This window comes from Staurois parvus, unplaced genomic scaffold (genome assembly GCF_062004578.1).
Source record: "Staurois parvus isolate SC_StPar_1 unplaced genomic scaffold, SC_StPar_1.0 ptg000548l, whole genome shotgun sequence".
Classification (NCBI taxonomy): Eukaryota; Metazoa; Chordata; class Amphibia; order Anura; family Ranidae; genus Staurois; species Staurois parvus.
Genome location: NW_028318344.1, coordinates 7,799,407 through 7,817,570, shown reverse-complemented (window position 1 = coordinate 7,817,570; position 18,164 = coordinate 7,799,407). Strand labels below are relative to the sequence as shown.

At 39.2% G+C, this 18,164-nt stretch overlaps 1 protein-coding gene across 1 annotated transcript in view; it reads right to left on the bottom strand.

The window, feature by feature from the left end:
* Nucleotides 1–18,164, bottom strand: part of GRIN2D (glutamate ionotropic receptor NMDA type subunit 2D) — a 526,055-nt gene that overhangs the window by 65,757 nt on the left and 442,134 nt on the right. The window contains exon 8 of the mRNA XM_089690985.1: nt 17,118–17,347. Coding sequence (XP_089547111.1) covers nt 17,118–17,347 — 230 coding nt within the window. The remainder of the gene's footprint in view (nt 1–17,117; nt 17,348–18,164) is intronic.

The window sequence follows — 18,164 nt, the reverse complement described above, 5'->3', positions numbered from 1 at the left end:
TCCCACAATAACTCTTTAGATAACATATAGTGCTCTATGATAAAAAAAAATATAAAACATCAGTTTAAAAACCTATGAAAGCAAAAAAAATATAATAAAATATACATAAATCCATTATAGATTTCCTTTTAAAGGAGACATCCATTGCAAATTTTCAGCTATGTTACACCCCATTCCGGACTGCAGGGTCAAAGAATATGAACCTAGCCTAGCAAATTTACTTCACACTTCTACATCACTGAGGGTGGTGTCACCTCTGACTAACATTACATGTAACATTCCTTTAATAACTTGCCATCAATTTACACTGCTCCTTAAAAGTTCAGAGCGTGGGAATGGCACTCAAACATAACGACTGATTGTCTTGCTTCTGCATCCAGTGCCCACGAAAACTCAGAGTAACTGTGTATTTGTCCATAATATTTTGAAAAGTCACGCACAAAAAATTTGAACCTGTTTGTAGCCTTTGAACATACTCATGTTAACATATCCATGCCTAGAAGGCTTGAAAAATATTTTGTTCCCATAATGCTATAGAAACTTCACCTATTAAGTTGATATTAATCAACATGTATCAAGTTTTCAGCTCTGTAATAAAAGCTCTTTACTGCTTCTCAACTGCCAATTAGGCCTAAATGTGCCATGGACAATGTTGTTTGAAAGTCTGAATCTCAGGAAGCTGTTAAGCAATAAAGGCAATTCTGACTATGATGCATGAAGCTTAAGCATTGCTAAACATAAAAACTAAAAAGTAATATATTGCACCTTACCAAATTTTAAATGTGTTGGCTGTATTCATTTTTGTTTAATATTTTTTCCTTTTTTCACCTTCCTGTCTCAGGGTGTCTCTACTCTAGATGGAGGAGCAGCAGAGCCACCCTTGGACAGCATTGCCAAACTGTTGAGAGGATAGAATAGGATGCATTAGCAGATTTAGATGGACTTGACTAACAGATTAAAGCCAAGCTCCAGCTAACACTTTTTTTTCCGTTTTGGGATAACATTTTTACAAAAATAATAACGCATGGTAAAAGTGAGGACCCTGGCAGTGTTAAATGGTTTGTCTCAACCCTCTAACTGCTACTTTTGCTAAGCAAAGCAAAGGAGTTGAAAAATAACAGACTTACTGGCAAGATCAGCAGGTGAAAATAAAGAAACAAGCCTAAAAAGAGAAGATTAATGCAGCCACCACACTTAGAAATTAGTAAGGTGCAATATATTAATAATAAATGTATTGAAGAGGTTGAGCTTAAAAACATTTGTAAATTGCATATTATCTGCTCTTAAGTGCAAGTAAAGGATCATTTCAGCAGGTCTATGTGCACTTGGAAAACAACCAGGAGCCTGCTATGGATGTCCAAAGACTTAAAAAGTGCACTAGAGTTTCTTTTACTACAAAAAAATAGTATGAAGTATAATTAGTTTTTTTTTAGTTCCTGGGGAAATTGAAGTGTCTTAATATGGCTACCATCACTGGCTGAAGTATAGCAGAAATAATGGGCAACTCTGTTCGGGACACAGGGCTCGACTCTTCCATTCTGACATTGAGCTTGCTTAAGCCAAAAGAAAATCCGGAGAGTTAAAAGATGTAACAAAAGAGGCCATTTACATTTTCATATAAAGCTAGAAATCTTAGCAAAGTCTTACAGAGGATCGGTTGAACACCAGGGATCATAGCCATGTACACCAGACCAACAATCCTGGTTTTTAAAGGCATATTTCACATTTACCAAAAAAATGCCTATGCAGATAAGGGGTGTCTGTTGATAAAAACAAATTGTGCAGCTTTGACCAAATATGAAAAATGCTCTCACTACTGGTGTAGACCATTTTTGAACCTCATGAAGCCTGATTGAAACTTCCAGAGATGATATAACCCCATCATGCCTTGTTACTAGGACATTGCCAAGAGAGTCACAGCTGTTACTGTTCACCCCCACTATCACAGGAGCAAGCTCTCAACTGCTAAACGTAGACCTACTGTATCAGGGGAGAGAGTCAAAGAAAGAGTTCACTGCTGTTAATGCTGGAAATGAACAGCAACAGCTGTGACTCTCTTAGCGACATCCTAGCAACAAGGCAGGATGTGGTTAATTTTGTTTCTATCAACAAACGCCCCTTATCTGCATAGGCAGTTTTTGGTAAACATGAACTATGCCTTTAAAATGATCACACTACTCCTGTTTATTGCAATCTTCTTAGCAGAGGACCACTTGCAGGATTCATTGAAAAGACTGGTACTGCAGCATCAATGCTTACTAAACAATACATGCACTCTTCAACGTATACAAGTATGGCTTTTGTGTTGCACAATATGGCTCAGTGCATCCTTTCAGCTCAGCATTTGGAGAACAATTTAGGAGGCATAAACAGATCTCTCATTATGATGCCTGTGCATGTATTGAGTATTAAGTGCAAGCCATTACAGAGCAATGCTAAGACAAACCAGTTGTGTAGACTACAGCACGGCTCTCTTTTCTAGCAGAAACCCCTATATTGAAATGTACAGTGTGACAAGGAGACTCACAAATGTTAAAGCAGAATACTTGTGTTTCTAAGCCTCTAGAGAGGATCTACACTGTAGTGTTTTAGAAAACAGAAAAAATAGCTCCACTCCACAAAACACAAAAATTATTTCTATTATCACACCAAATATAGGCCTTAGGCAATGCAAAAGACGAGGCTATCTCTAGTCATAAACAGGGCTTCATTTAACATATTGCCATCTGTGGGCCAGTGCCTAGGGCAGATTGGTTACATTTGGCAGCGCTATGTCTGAAAATGTAGAAATTATAATCACATTTTTCTTTTCCACCTCTGGGTATCTGTTGCTAAATTTAGCAAAAGAAGAACTGTAAGCAGAAGGGGTTGTTGATAGGAATCAGAAGATTCTTTACAGTTCAAGAATCAAGAAAACATTACCTCTTACTGTTGTTTTCTGTACAGTTGGAAAGTAGTTCTGCACATAAAGCTCTTAATTTTTACAACTGAATTTTCTAAGATAAATAGATAACCAAATGGATGGAACATGAACAAAATGATGTCATCATTCAGGAGTCTGGGGCAGCATGATGTCTAAATGCTGATGTGGACATAAGACCGTTTCTGCCAGATCTTTCAAACAATCTTTCGTACAAATGATCTTTCCACAAATATTAATTAGTTTCTCTAGCAAGTTTTACCATTATAAAAACCATGTGATAATGGGAGATATATTGACCTGATGCTGCCATATACAGGAGATAAGTGAAAATTCATTGTCTTAAAGTGGACCATTCAGTAACAACTTTGTATTGGTAAATAAATGACAGTACAATGACTCAAGTCAACTGCAAAAGACACACAAGAGTGCACAAACTCCTTGTGCATTACTACCGTACAATATCTTAAATCCTCAAAGACAAATGGATACTCACAAGTGGGTACAAACAACAGGCATATAGCATAAGTACTTCAGTCTTGGGTGGTGAGTCCCATCTTAAAACCATCTGGTTAGAAATCTAACGTGGTGTTGGGGGTTGCAGTTACCTGGAGATTTTCCGATCTGAGGAGGGCTGCACCCGAGCAAGCATTACACACTGTAGTATCCTGTGGAGCACCTAGAATTCAGCGCTGGAGTGTTTTCAATAGTATTTTGACAATACAATAACTGTATAATCTTTCAAAATTGCATCTTTTCAGAGGCACAGAAACACTGAGCAATCCAACATGGCGGTCACAAGATCTCCAGACTCATGTATGCTTTCTTTGCTGCTTTTGGAGAATGCCTTCCATGGGGAGCAGGAAATGATTGTAGAGGCTGTGGCTAGCCTTCTTTGCCCACAGTCACTAAGGTGGTAGAGACTGCAATCTACAACAGTTTGCAATTATTAAATCAGGATCTGTCCACACAGACTAACAAGCTCCAGGAAGCAGGATAACAGATTTCCACCTTGGAGGGTGAACTAATGCCCACACAAATGAGTTACAGATTTAGAAAAATCTGAAGGCCATAATTCTACAAAACAATGTAGAAGGTCTAAAGAATCATTCCAGGTGGAGCAACTGAAGAATTATTGGACTACCTACAAACTGCAAGTTCCAGAAAAGCTCTGCAGCATGACCACAAGACCATGCTGATGGACCTAGTCCCTTCCTCTGTTTGTGGTGGAGAGGCAATGCAGCCGATCAGAACAACTCCCAGGCCTGTTATTGCATAAGGAGTTTGTGCCCTCGTGTGTCTTTTGCAGTTTTCTGGAGGTTTCCCAATCTAAGGAGGGCTGCACTAGAGAAATCGTTACACACTGTAGTATCCTATGAAGCACCTAGAATTGAGCACTAGAGTGTTTTTGATTATATTTTGACAATGTAATAACTGTATAATCTTTCAAAATTGCTGCATTGTTATCTTAAAAAAGGTTTCCTGAGCTCCAGTCAAGTTAGTTTGCTTAGAATGAGGTTATATCATTCCTCTGCTGCAAGTAGGAGAGGCATTTCCTCCATTTTCTCTCCCTTAGCATTCTGACTACAACATTGTAACTTTGTAGTAAGTCAAGATTGCTGCGGGGGCTGATATGTGTTATACATTTGTAAATACAGCCAATACCTGCAAAGGCACCAGGATTTATATGACTGTGTCATCTCTGAGTCAGCATTTTCAGTCCAGTAATAGCGATCCTGCATAATGTCTGAACAACGATGCAGACTGTCAGAACAGCTACCAGGCCTGTTATTGTCAAATATCCAAAATACACTGACAAAGCAGCCATATTGCAATGTTTCTGCTTATCCAGATCTCTGGAAATAACTGCACTCTATTCAACTGTCTATCAGAAACATATTAGGTTTACTTTATACTACCCTGTTAATCTTCACCCTTTGACTCAAAATGGCCATCGTCATTCCTCCAATGACCCATCCAAAATGGAATTGCTTCTGGGCTGCTAGGACAATTCAATGCCTGTGCAGCTCCCTCCTCAATCACAGCACACCCTATGTAACGGAAACAAACAATGTAGACAACAACTATTCCATTCCAAGCCAGGTAAGATCACAAATATCAGCAGCACGTTTTTATATATTGATGTCCAGCCACAACTCATCCACCCATTCCTGGGGTGCCAGATAACAGCCATGCTTTCATTTAGACACAAATACCCATCAAATGTGTAACTTGCTGAGAACATCAGACCTGCTTCTCTGAGTGATTGCTATTGCTCTGGGCGATTACTTGCAAACTGATGATTGGTAAGGCTGTGACACAATTGTTTATAGATTTATGCAGATCTGACATTTCCAGTGAGTTCTGAATTTGATGGGTGTTTGTGTGTATTTGAAAGCACAGTTGTTGGGAGTACTACTATTGTTACCAAGCAGGATCAAGCATGGCTCTTGATCCTTCAGACTCCTCCACTGCATTCCATAATAGGGGCCTGGATAAGTATACAGTAATTTCTTTTTTTGTCGCTGTTCTTAGGGTGAGTACCAAATGTCACTTCATGTACAATTTTTAGGTGCCTTATCTAGATAAGTGGCCTGCAGTCTGGCAGCTGTTTAGCATTTATCTTCCCTCTGTACAAGAGGCTTTCTCTTATCATTACTGCGGTAGTGATTTGCTGCAGGGGTATTCTTAGAGGTAGCAGACAGGAATTTACGTTCCACTTTGCTATCCCTATATAGGAAAAAAGTGAAGTTACAAATTTGATACTGTTTTTGCATTAACTTGTTTGGTTAAATATACAGTTAATTATTGGGTACCATAGCTTTATTTGCTCTGCTCATGCATTATCTTTTGATATGTGTAAGTCATTTTGTATGGAGATCTAGATCTTTTCACTTTCCAGGAAACTATTTTCATGGTAAAGATAATTGCAACAATATTGTATGGATACATTGGAATTTGTAATTATTTTTACAATTTTTAAAGATATAATTATCATAAAGAATATTCCGCAACTTTTAATATTGCTCCAAAATTGCCGCAAAGACCCGCATATGGAGGGAGAGTTTTTCATATGTCACTTCCTGTCTTATAGCCAAAAGTGAGAGGAAATACCTTCAAAGTGAGGAAATTCCTGGTTGTCACCAGAACTAGTGATTGGAAGATTTCTCATATATTCCTGTTCTAGTGACAACCCAAAATATGTGAGCCCAGGTTTTTTTTGGACCTCCAGGTTACTGAGAGTGTTACCTCTGAATGCGCACATTGATTGCTCATCTGGTGAGTGCGCAGTCTTTACATTTTTGGCCACATCACTACCATACAGGATAAGACCACCAGATATTGAAGATCATCACGATCTCCTATGCACTTCACTTTGGACTAAATGAGGATTATTGATTGATTTCTTGGCACTTTATACACCATTGGTCTCTATATAGTGATGTAATTTATCACTATTCAGTCACTTTACTTCATTGTTAGCACTTTACCACTGGTGCCACTTTTATATATGTATTTGCTCTATTATGTGTACATATATGCATATTAATGTTTGAGAGTGACACTATTCTATGATACCACTAAGTCACTTTATTGCAGTCAGCACTTTGTCATTGATTATTTTATGATCTTATTATTATGGTCTGCATATGATTATAACAATTGTAGTGCTACACCCTATTTTATATTTGCATTTTTTAAGGTTTTTCTTGGTACCTTTTGGTGGTTTAGCGGCTTTATGTGACTTCCAGCGCCCACTTATCCCTGTGTGTGCTGTATCAGGTGCAATGCTTTGCAGACTTCAATGGGGAAAAAATAATAAATGCACTTTTTCCTGCAAAATATGTATATGTATTGTTTTATTTTCCCCCTAATGGTGAATTTAGCCTTTACATATTGATTGTCTTAATTTATAATAGGAGTTTCTGTCATAGTGTAGGTTGTCAATTAAAAATGTGCTCAGTCAGTACATTTTTCATGCTTTGTCAGTAAAAAAAGTAATCGGGGGTTGGCAAAATTCGATGGGCGTAAAGGGCCCCAGGATCAGTGGGAATGGTCCAGGGCCTGGAAGGGTGTCTAAGACACTATTTATGAGTTCCACTGAAATCCCCCAAAAAAGATATAATGTGAATTTTTTTAAATCCAGAAATACACAGTGGGGTTGATTTACTAAAACTGGAGAGTGCAAAATCTGGTGCAGCTGTGCATGGCAGCCAATCAGCTTCTAACTTCAGCTGTTCAATTATCCTTTAACAAAAAACCTGCAAGCGAATTGGTTTCTATGCAGAGCTGTACCAGATTTACACTCTCCAGTTTAATAAATCAACCCCAGTCAGTTTAATATGGTCCACCAAAACTGTCCGTGAGCAAGTCTGTATGACTTTAGTAAGAACATTAGATTGTATGCTCCATTGATGTTTGGGACTGACGCAGGGGCGGACTGACCATTTGGAAACTCAGGCACTGCCCGAGGGCCCGGAGTCAGTAGGGGCCCCATGAGATGCCCCTGGTACCTTTTGCATAGGCTTTTTTGAGTTTGGGCAAGGACACAGGTCCCCTATTGCCCGGGGGCACCATGAGTTGTCAGTCTGCCCCTGGACTGACGTAAAAGGTTCTTTGTAAAGGGTTGTAGAAAAATATTATTGCTGCAAATGGACACAATGGACCATACACATTGTAATTCATAATATGCCAAATAAAAAGAATTTTAGTCCCTGTGCTAAAAAAAATCATTCTGTTCCCCTTCTGAAGAATTTTTTAAAAATATGATACCTTTAACCATAATTAAGCCATAATTTGAATACATTGAAATACACATAAACTTTCTTTAAGAAAACTGACATTTGCAAACTTTTTGTAAACCTCTTGTAAAACTTTCAAACCGCTAATAACATTTCCTTAGAAAAAAATCAAAATGGCTCCAAAAACACAACCTGTTATCAAAGAAATCACAGCATCTACCAAGCGAGGTAAAGACACCTATTTAAGATTGTCACAACTAGTAATGTTGATTGAAGAAGCTGATTATGCCATGCTTATTCCAGAAAAAGAAATGTATAATTTCAGCATCAATTAAGTTCTTTCCACTATTTGTAAGTCTATATTTCAACATATTTTTAAATCTATCTAGAAAATATATTTATCAGAAACACTTTCATAATTAAATCTTTTTTATTTCAGCATTTATGACTCAAGTTCTCTTAAATAAGTATTTTTTTAAAGGGTATTTTAAATTCAGAATGACTAACCATTGGCTTTAAATGCTGCAACATTATTTTTTCCTGGTACCATGTGGCTTCATTGAAGATTGTTCTATGGTGTCTGCGTGCACCTGTTCAAATGAGGCCAATGTCACCGACCAACTGCCATAGTTGACACTTAGAGCCATGTTTAATGATAGGCTGTTTTGTTCTGATTACAACATCATCAGCCAGCTGCCTGTTTAAGGCATGATGTCATTGCTATCGAAGTTGGCTTAATCGAGGAAACCTGAAACTATTCTTGGCTTTTTGCTAACTATATGTTAATTATATACTAATTGTTAAATTGTTTCTAATTCTTTTACTGCTCAAAACCCAACAGTTGCTCTCTGATGAGAATGAAACTGAGCTTGATTTACCTGGGGAAAATGGAAGTGCCTCCAGAGCTTTCACTTTGAATAATGTCAGAAATGACACATCAAAACAGTAGCGTTCCCAGAATCATCAGAAGCAGATCCAGTTGCAAACACTCATTACAGTGGAGAGACACAACACAAAGCACACAAAATAAAGAACACCTCTTTTCAGGCTCTCTGGTAGAAAACTAGGGCACGTCTCAAAGATATCTTTTTTTTACGTTTTTTTTTTTTTAGTTTGGAATTATTTTAACATAACTCAAGTGTTGTTGTTTACTAACTTTATATAAGTTTGGATACGTAGATGAAGAGAGCACAGCAAGAGTTTTGAAACCAAGATAACTAAAAGCATTTTGATTTTAGTGATGAGAATTCCTATCCAATTCAACACTTGGAAACCTTTCCTAATTGTATACATTTATTTGCTATTTTAATGCAGCTCTTATAAATGTGTTCTGCTCTCTAAAAAATGTATGTTTATACAATATATGTGAGATTGTAAATGATTTGAATGTGCTCACTAACAGTTTTGCAAAGTTAGAAATATGTGGACCTACAGTATTAAAGTAAACCACATACATTTCCATGGGTTGCTACAGAGATTGTGAAAAAAAAATCTAACATTATAATGATAAATATAAGGAAAACAATTGGATTCCTAACCCATCTTCCTCAAATGCAACCTTGGTAGCTCACTTCCAGATGTAGTTTGTGATATTCATGTCATCAGGCTTTCCCTAATCTGCCTTGGTCTCCTTTTTAAAGTATAACTGAAGGCAAAGGGTTTTTTTTTAATTTTGGATAGAGTGCAGAGGGATTAGAACACCAATGAAGTTTTTAATTGCTCTCTGTGCCCCTGTTAGGGAGATTCACCCTCTCTATTTTTCCTGTTTACCATTATCATCAAAAGTGAACGTAAAAGAAACCCAAAATTTTGGGTTGTCCCCAGAAAAATGATAGGGGGAAATATTCCAATAGAGACACTAAGGGACCTGAGGGACCCCTAGGAATTCCCTTGTTTTTGCTATGAGATAGGATGTGAAGCTAAATCTCCCTAATGAGACACATTTGGCAAAAAATAAACTGATAGGGGTTATATCCTTCCCTTACTCTATCCAAAATGAAAAGAAAAGTTCTGCTTTAACTTCATAGAAAAAAATCTTTCATAAAACTCTGCATCCCCTGACACCAAGGTTTGTATTTCTGAAAAGCATGTTTAATCAAGCAGAAATACATCTTCTCATGCATAGTGATTACACACTGCTCAGGACAATTAAAGGAACACTTTGAAAACACATCAGATCTCAAAGGGAAAAAATATCATGCCAGATATCTATACGGATATGGACTGCTTAATGTGTTAGGAACGTAAGGATGCCCCACCATTTGATGGAAATGAAAATAATCAACCTACAAAGGACTGAATTCAAAGACACCCCAAAAATCAAAGTGAAAAAGTGATGCAGCAGGCTAGTCAATTTTGCTGAAATTTCATTGCAACAACTCAGAATGGTACTCAGTAGTTTGTATGGCCCCCACGTGCTTATATGCGTGCTTGACAATGTCGGGGCATGCTCCTAATGAGATGACAGATGGTGTCCTGGGGCATTTCCTCCCAGATGTGGACCAGGGCATCACTGCACAGTCTGAGATACAACCTGGCAGCATCAGATGAACCGAAACATGATATCCCAGAGGTGATCTATTGGATTTAGGTCAGGCAAGCATGGGTACCAACTCCTTCTTCCTCCAGGAACTGCCTGCACCAGGAGGAACGCAGGACCTACTGCACCAGCGTAGGGTCTGACAATGGGTCCAAGGATTTCATCCCGATACCTAATGGCAGTCAGGGTGCCATTGTTTAGCCTGTAGAGGTCTGTGCATCCCTCCATGGATATGCCTCCCCAGACCATCACTGACACACCACCAAAATGATCATGCTGAATGATGTTACAGGCAGCATAACATTCTCTATGGCTTCTCCAGACCCTTTCACGTCTTTAACATGTACTCAGGGTGAACCTGCTCTTATCTGGGAAAAGCACAGGGCAACAGTGGAGGACCTGCCAATTCTGGAGTTCAATGGCAAATGCCAATTGAGCTCTATGGTGCCGGGCAGTGAGCACAGGGCCCACTAGAGGACATCTGGCCCTCAGACCACCCTCATGAAGACTGTTTCTGCTTGGGCAGTACTCATCCTGTTCCTCCTTGCACAAAGGAGCAGATACCTGTCCTACTGATGGGTTAAGGACCTTATACAGCCCTGTCCAGCTCTCCTAGAGTAACTGCCTGTCTCCTGGAATCTCCTCCATGCTCTTGAGACTGTGCTGGGAGACACAGAAAACCTTCTGGCAAAGGCGCATATTGATGTGCCATCCTGGAGGAGTTGGACTGCCTGTCCAGGAATTGCATAATGCTACCAGTAGTGACACTGACCCTATCCAAATGCAAAACTAGTGAAAAACTGTCAGAAAAGAGGAGTAGGGAAAACATTGTTAGTGGCCTCCACCTGTAAAACCATTCCTGTTTTGGGGATCATCTCATTGTTGCCCATCTAGTGCACCTGTTGTTAATTTCATTAACACCAAAGCAGCTGAAACTGATTGACAACCTCCTCTGCTACTTAACTGACCAGATTAATATCCCAGGAGTTTAATTGACTTGATGCTATACTCTGATAAAAAAAATAGTTCCTTTAATTTTTTTGAGCAGTGTATTATAGGGCTAATCTCTGTATAGGTGCCACTTCTGGTTTTTGCCTTGTTTTCATACTATTTCAATATAGAGATTTCCTCCAGCTGACACCACTGCTTCTCCTCACTGATTCCAATAGAAGGGACATTCTCCTTCTCTCTAGCACAAATGTAAGGGGCAGGTTCCCTCTCCCTCTTCCAATGTAACTGACATTGTTCCTGCCGATAACACTAAAATCAGGGGTGTTTCCTCTCCCATTGTCACTATAGCTACAGTTTCCTTCCCTACACTGGCCACCAATGGCACTAATGTAAAGAATATTCTTCCTCCCACTGGCCACCAATGTAAAGGACACAAATGTAAGGGCAATCTTTCTTCCACTGACCACCACTGTAAGTGCAGATTTCTCTCACTGACCACTAATGTAAGGGTTCATATTTCCTCCTCTTGACTGCCAATGTAAAGACTAGTACATTACATACTGTAGAACACTACTCTTTGTACATTACATATTCTTGTTCACAGCACTCTCTAAGCTGTGCTATACTGCATATTACATATTCTTTTCTCAACAGTTTTTGGATGCTAGGTAGTCACAACTGTTTTAACATTTTGAGGCGGTTTACTAAAATTGAAGGCCAGGGAATCTGGTGCAGCTGTTGATAGTAACCAATCAGCTTCTAAATTCAGCTTGTTCAATGAAGCTTTGCCAATGACACCTAGTGGCTGGTTATTATGCACAGCTGTTTCTCTGTGCTCCAGTTTTAGTAAATCCCGCCAAAGCGTTAACTCTGTGGGATCCTTTAACAGAAGCAGATCACATGCATTGAAAAATAAATATTGGTGCAGCGCTAGATATTGAACAGAAAGACCTAATATTGGTCTTATAAACGCATGAATGAAATAAATGCGTTATGTATATGATATGTAGTAAACATCAATAGTAACAGAAGTGCTCTGAAAGTGAAAGAATAGATTAATGTATGAATATTCACGAAAAACGCATGATAATGACATACGTGGTGGTAATATAATGTCCAAATTGTCTTTAAATCAGGTGCAATCTTCAAATGACTTGTATAAGGTTGATGTATTAAACATACAGAGTGCGCACTTACCAGATGCGCTAATAGAAAGCACTGACAATTAAACTTTTTTTTTTTAAATTCGCGGGGACCCCCCTCCATCAATACCAAGCCCTTTGGGTTTGGTATGGATTTTGAGGAGAACCCCCATACCAAAATTTAAAAAAAAAATGGCATGGGGATACCCCCAAAATCTATAACAGACATTTATCTGAGCACGCAGCCTGGCAAGTCAGGAAAGGGGGATATGAGCGAGCACCCCCCCTCCTTAACCACACTAGGCTACATGCCCTTAACATGGAGGGTACTTTGGGGCAGGGGGGCTCCCCCAAAAAAGCACCTTGTCCCCATGTTGATGGGGACAAGAGCCTCTTCCCTACAACCATGGCTGGTGGTTATGGGGGTCTGCGGGCAGAGGCTAATTGGAATCTGAAAGCCCCCTTTAACAAGCCCCCTTTCTCCGAACACATAAACGGTCAATGTTCAAATCGAACGTTAGTTCTACTCAAACATACATCCCATCTTTATTTAAGAAATCTAAATAATATAATTAACAATACTGAGTAGTTTCTGCCTTTTTGGATCGGTTCTCTCAACAGTAATGCATAGACACCTAAATATGGAAATGTTGGTTGATACTTAAATAATACAGATTATATATTTTTTTGGAGGGATTAGAGCACCTGTCAGGTTTTTATTGCTGTCTGTGTCCCTGTTAGGAAGACTGACCCTATTTGTCCTGTTTACCATTATCAATGTAAGTGAAAGTAAAAGAAAATCTCAAATTGTGGGTTGTCCCCAGAAATGTAATAGATTGGACATCTTCCAATGGGGACACAAATGGCAAAAAATAAAAAATAAAAACTGACAGGGGTCATAACCCTCACTATCCAAAGTGAAAAAAAAAATGTGCCTATAGTTCTACATTGAGGCAAATAGACTGTGCAATTAGCAAGGTTCTCCAGAGCTTACTACATGAGATAAAGCTTCACTTTACAAAGAATAGCCGATCACATGCAAGGAAGAAAAAACAGCATTTGTGCTTGCACATAATTGGATGATGGAAGTCAGCAGAATTCTCCCTCATTTACTAAACTCTGGAGCAACTTCATTTGCAAAGTGCTCGGTCAATGTGCCTTTATTAAGTCGACCTCATTACATGTAGTAAAATATACTTATTATTTCCTGTCATTTCAGTAGATTTTTAGAGACTTTTATATGAATATACAAGTATATACATAATTTGCTGCAAAAAGCCTCCCAATATCTTCAAACCTAATACAGTGCACATGCATATCACAATGGTCTAATCCCTTGTTAAAACATATTGTATGTCATATGTAGTGGGGATACTTTACTTTTTCACAATTATTTTACAGATATCTTCCCACTGACATCATTGATCATTTAGCTATCTGTAAGGGGGTAATTCTTCCCAGTGACCACAAGTGTAAGGAGCATTCTTCCCACTGACCATCACACCAATGTATCATGAGTTGTAGATATAGTAATTTTTAGCAGGGGTTTTCTGAGACTGAAAAACTATTTCAAGGGTTCCTCTGTGTTGAAAAGGTTGAGAAAGGTTGCTTGAAAGTGAAACTAAAGACACAACATTCTTTTTCATTTTGAATAGAGTAATGGAGGGTTAGAAACCCTGTCAGTTTTTTTGTCCCAGTGGGGAGATTTACCTTCATGTTAATGATAAACAGGACAAAAAGAGAAGGAGACTCTCCATAATGGGGGCACAGACTGCAATAAAAATGTAATAGGTGTTCTGATACCTCACTTGACAATACAAAATTTAAAAAAAAGTTTTCATGTAGTTATATTTTAAGCAAATAGAAAATATCTTTCTAAATGTCAAATATTGAAAGAAAATAGTATCAAAAATCACACACATATATATAAATACCCTTCCACCAATAAAAAAGACAATGTAGTAGAAGAAGGGTATTTATATATGTGTGTGATTTGTAATACTATTTTCTTTCAATATTTGACATTTAGGAAGATTTTTTGTATTTACCTAAGTTAACTTAGTTGTTTTTGATATGTCGCATGTGTCCTGTGCAAGCATTTTAGTCACCTTTTTTCTTTACAAATGCTGCAGGGACCGCACTGACTTAGTGAGTTGGCATATTTCTATGGTTTAAACCATTTTACCTCTTTATTAGCAGCAAAAACTAACAGAGGTTTTAATTCCTCTCCACTGTATCCATCCCACTGGATATCACATGAGATAAAATATGGTTTCATGAGATAAATACAGCATATTTCAATGAAATGCCGCATGGCTTATTTTAGTAGCGATTTTTCGTGAATTGCAAGCTTTTTTTTAAAAAAATGCTATTGGGATTTTACAGCAAATTTAAAGAGCAAAATACCCCTTCGTGAATCTGAGCCCACTGTCTTCATTTTTTTAAGACAACCATTAATGATGAAAAGTTTAATTAAAGCGGAGTTCCACCCAAAGTGGTTGCTCTGCTTGTTTGCCTCTACCCCCCCCCCCCCCCCCCGCCACTGCCATATTTGGCATCTTTTGGGGGGAAGCGGGTACCTGCTTTTGACAGGTACCCGGGGGCGGACTGACCATTCGAGCACTCGAGCACTGCCCGAGGACCCGGGGTCAGTAGTGGGCCCCATGAGATGAGTTGTCAGTCCATCCCTGCAGGTACCCGCTCCCACTTTCGGCTCCATTTGCCATGGCGAAGTGAGCTGGAATTTCGTTCCCCTCCTTCCTTCCGCAATCTCCTGGGAACCTTCAGACAGAAGACTGCTGGACCAATTAGGATGCGCAGCATGGCTCGCACATGCGCAGTGGGCATCCGGCTGTAAAGCTGTCACAGCCTGGTGCCCACAGTTGATATGCCGGCGCTGTGGAGAGAAGAAGGAGAGAAGGGATGGAATGGGTGAGCACATTGCTGGACCATCAGCACCCATCGCCAATGCCCTCCAGCCTCTCCCACCTGATTCAAGAAATCACCATAATGATCAGAAACAGCTGACCACCCTCCAGCAGCACGCAGTCTCCTGGTGGAGCTAAAACAGAGCATTGCTAGGTCCCCATCGGTGGTGCCATCCCTGGGGGCACACCTCAGCCTGGATGGCTTGAGGAGTAGCAGTGACCAGCTGATAACTGTCATCCAGGGGAGGAAAGGCAGAGGGCTGTCGGGCTCTCTCATGGCAGAGTCAGGAAAAGTGCCAGGAGGAGGCAGAGGGAGGAGGGACCACAACTCTCCCGGTACTCTGCTGAGAAATGTGAAGTGTCCGGACACAGGTGTTCTGCACCTACAGGAGGCAATGAATACTGTACACCACCCAGAACCAGGACCTCAACTACATTAACATGTCTGAGCAGGAAGGAGACAGCAGGCAGCGCCTCCCCAGGTGCTCTTCCTGGCCACTTGTGTCACTTCTTCTGAGGGAAGGGGAGCAGCACCGGCCCTTGAAAATTGCCACCCCAGGCAAATGCCTTGTTTTCCTCATGTAATTATGCCACTGGTGATGGGTAAAGGTAAATGACGCTATATCTGCATCGATGGATGGTGTAATTGATGATGTATTTACCATCACTAAATGACAGATCAATGACCAATCGTTTACAAACAGCAGCTGGAGATTTGTGCTGAAGAGCTGGCCAAATCATGCTGGGCTTGGGTAGAAGCTCATACCAAGTGGCTGCATTAGTTTTTTTTTTGCAAGCTTCTTTGTCTTTATTTTCACCTAGTAAAAACATTTTCTTGGCCCTGGGTAGCTATGTCCACTCCTTCACTGTATTTGTTGGGGGTTCTGGACTGTGACCAGCAAGAATGGAGATTTTCTTGGCATCAGTAAACATCGCCACATAGGCAAGGAATAATGCCCCCTTGTTGGTATCATTGGAAAAATAGTGCCCCATTGTTGATGTCAGTTGGTAGAATAGTGTCTTATATCAGTGGCAGCAATAGTGCTGAAGAAAAAGCAAGCAAAGGGCCACATCCAGCCCCTGGGTTGCAGTTTGTAGACCATTGGTTTATACTAAAAAAGATTGCTATTGCTTCGTATTCAGCTCACAGGCAGTGACAAAGATCAACGGGTATTTTCTGTTCTTGTTTTTAGCCTAAAAAAAGGGGGAAAAAATGTAGCCAACACATCTAGACATTGATAAGATGCCAATTATGAGCAATCCATTACATGGTTATTTGTAAATAATAAAAATAAAGATTTTACATAAATATAAATAATAAATTAAACATCAGTTTTAAAATTTGTATAATTAAATCTAATCCAAAACATTTATGGTTTCTTGTGAGTTAACACAGTTGGCCAGACAGCAAATGGGTAGTGCTGGGCATTTTAAACAGAGGATTATGAATGCACCCTATAATAATTCTTAAAAGACAAATAAAAAATCAGTTTTGAAACTTGTAAACATTAAACAAATAATAAGACACGGCAAATTCTGTTACCGTTTCCCTTTAAGATAATGTGCTGGGTTATTGAAAGAAAAGTGAAAATCTAAATTTGAATAGACTATGAATAGGATCTTCTCCCTCTTGTAGCTGATAACATAGCATAATATACTTCGCCTCTATCAAACTTCTTTCCGCCTGGACAGCTGAAAGATCTTTCTTGTCTGTGAAAGTTTGATGGTTCCTTTATTCGTTCAGCAATCAGTTATCAGCATGTCTTAGAGACTATCCTCTTGACAGCTGCTACTTTAAAACAGCATTTTTTCCTATATAATCAGCATAGACCACCAAGTTTTACTCTGTTTTGTAGATTTAATGAAAACCAACAACACAAATTCTTAATCCCTTACTTTTTTATCGCTGAGTCCAGACACAGTGTCCACGTACTCCTCCTGGATCATGAAAGCAGCCAGATTGGCAGTGTAGCTGGCCAAGAATATTACTGCGAAGAATGCCCAGATGAGGACCATGATTTTACTTGTGGTACCTTTTGGGTTTTCCACTGGCACAGAATTATTAAAAACCAGAGCCCAGAGTAGCCAGATGGACTTGCCAATAGTGAACTTCGAACCTCCTGGACCTAAAAACACAAATAAATAAGTTTAGTATTTTGCATTTTATGAAATGTTGTAAGAGAATAGCTTTAATTTTACATGTTTGTCACAATGCTAAAGAGGAATTCCAGTATATTCAAAATAATATGAAATTCCAGGCAAGTACAAAGGTGAAACGTTTACAGCCTTATCTGCCAAAGTATTTGTGATTTTGACCATCCACTCTTGTGATAAAGAAACCTCTGCCAGTTAGTAAGTTCTCCCTCTCCACTTGCTTGTTTAATAATGCTGTTTTCAGGGTCAGCTTACTTCTACCTGTCTCAGCTCCCTGCTCACTGGGCAGGGGCAATAAAACAATCGAATCATAATACTGGAAATGGAGAGATGAATCCAAACTGCAAAACAAAAAAAGGTAAATTTCCTAATCAGAAATTACTGTATGTGCGTCACTTGCCTGGCTATGCTGTGTGGAAAATGTTTGTAAATCAAAAGATTTACTGGAAAAAAATGACAGATTATTTGGCAGGAAAACAGAAAATGTATGTATGTGAGTCCCAAATTGATCTGTTTCCTTGAGGTTTTGCTTTAAAACTTGCTTTGACTATAAAATATGTTAATATATTTATTTCTCTGAAGCCATTCCTTAAAGTGATTTCAAACCATGGGTTTTTAAGCACTTTAAGCAGCTGATTTAAACACTATAGAAAAGCAGTCCAGATGCGTTCCGGATGCATTGCTGCATGCGCATTTTTGCTGCGGTTTTGGAGTGTTCCGGTGTGTTTTTGATGCGTTTTTGAAACGTTACGGTGCATTTTTTATGCTATCCAGTTCATTTTTTCCCCT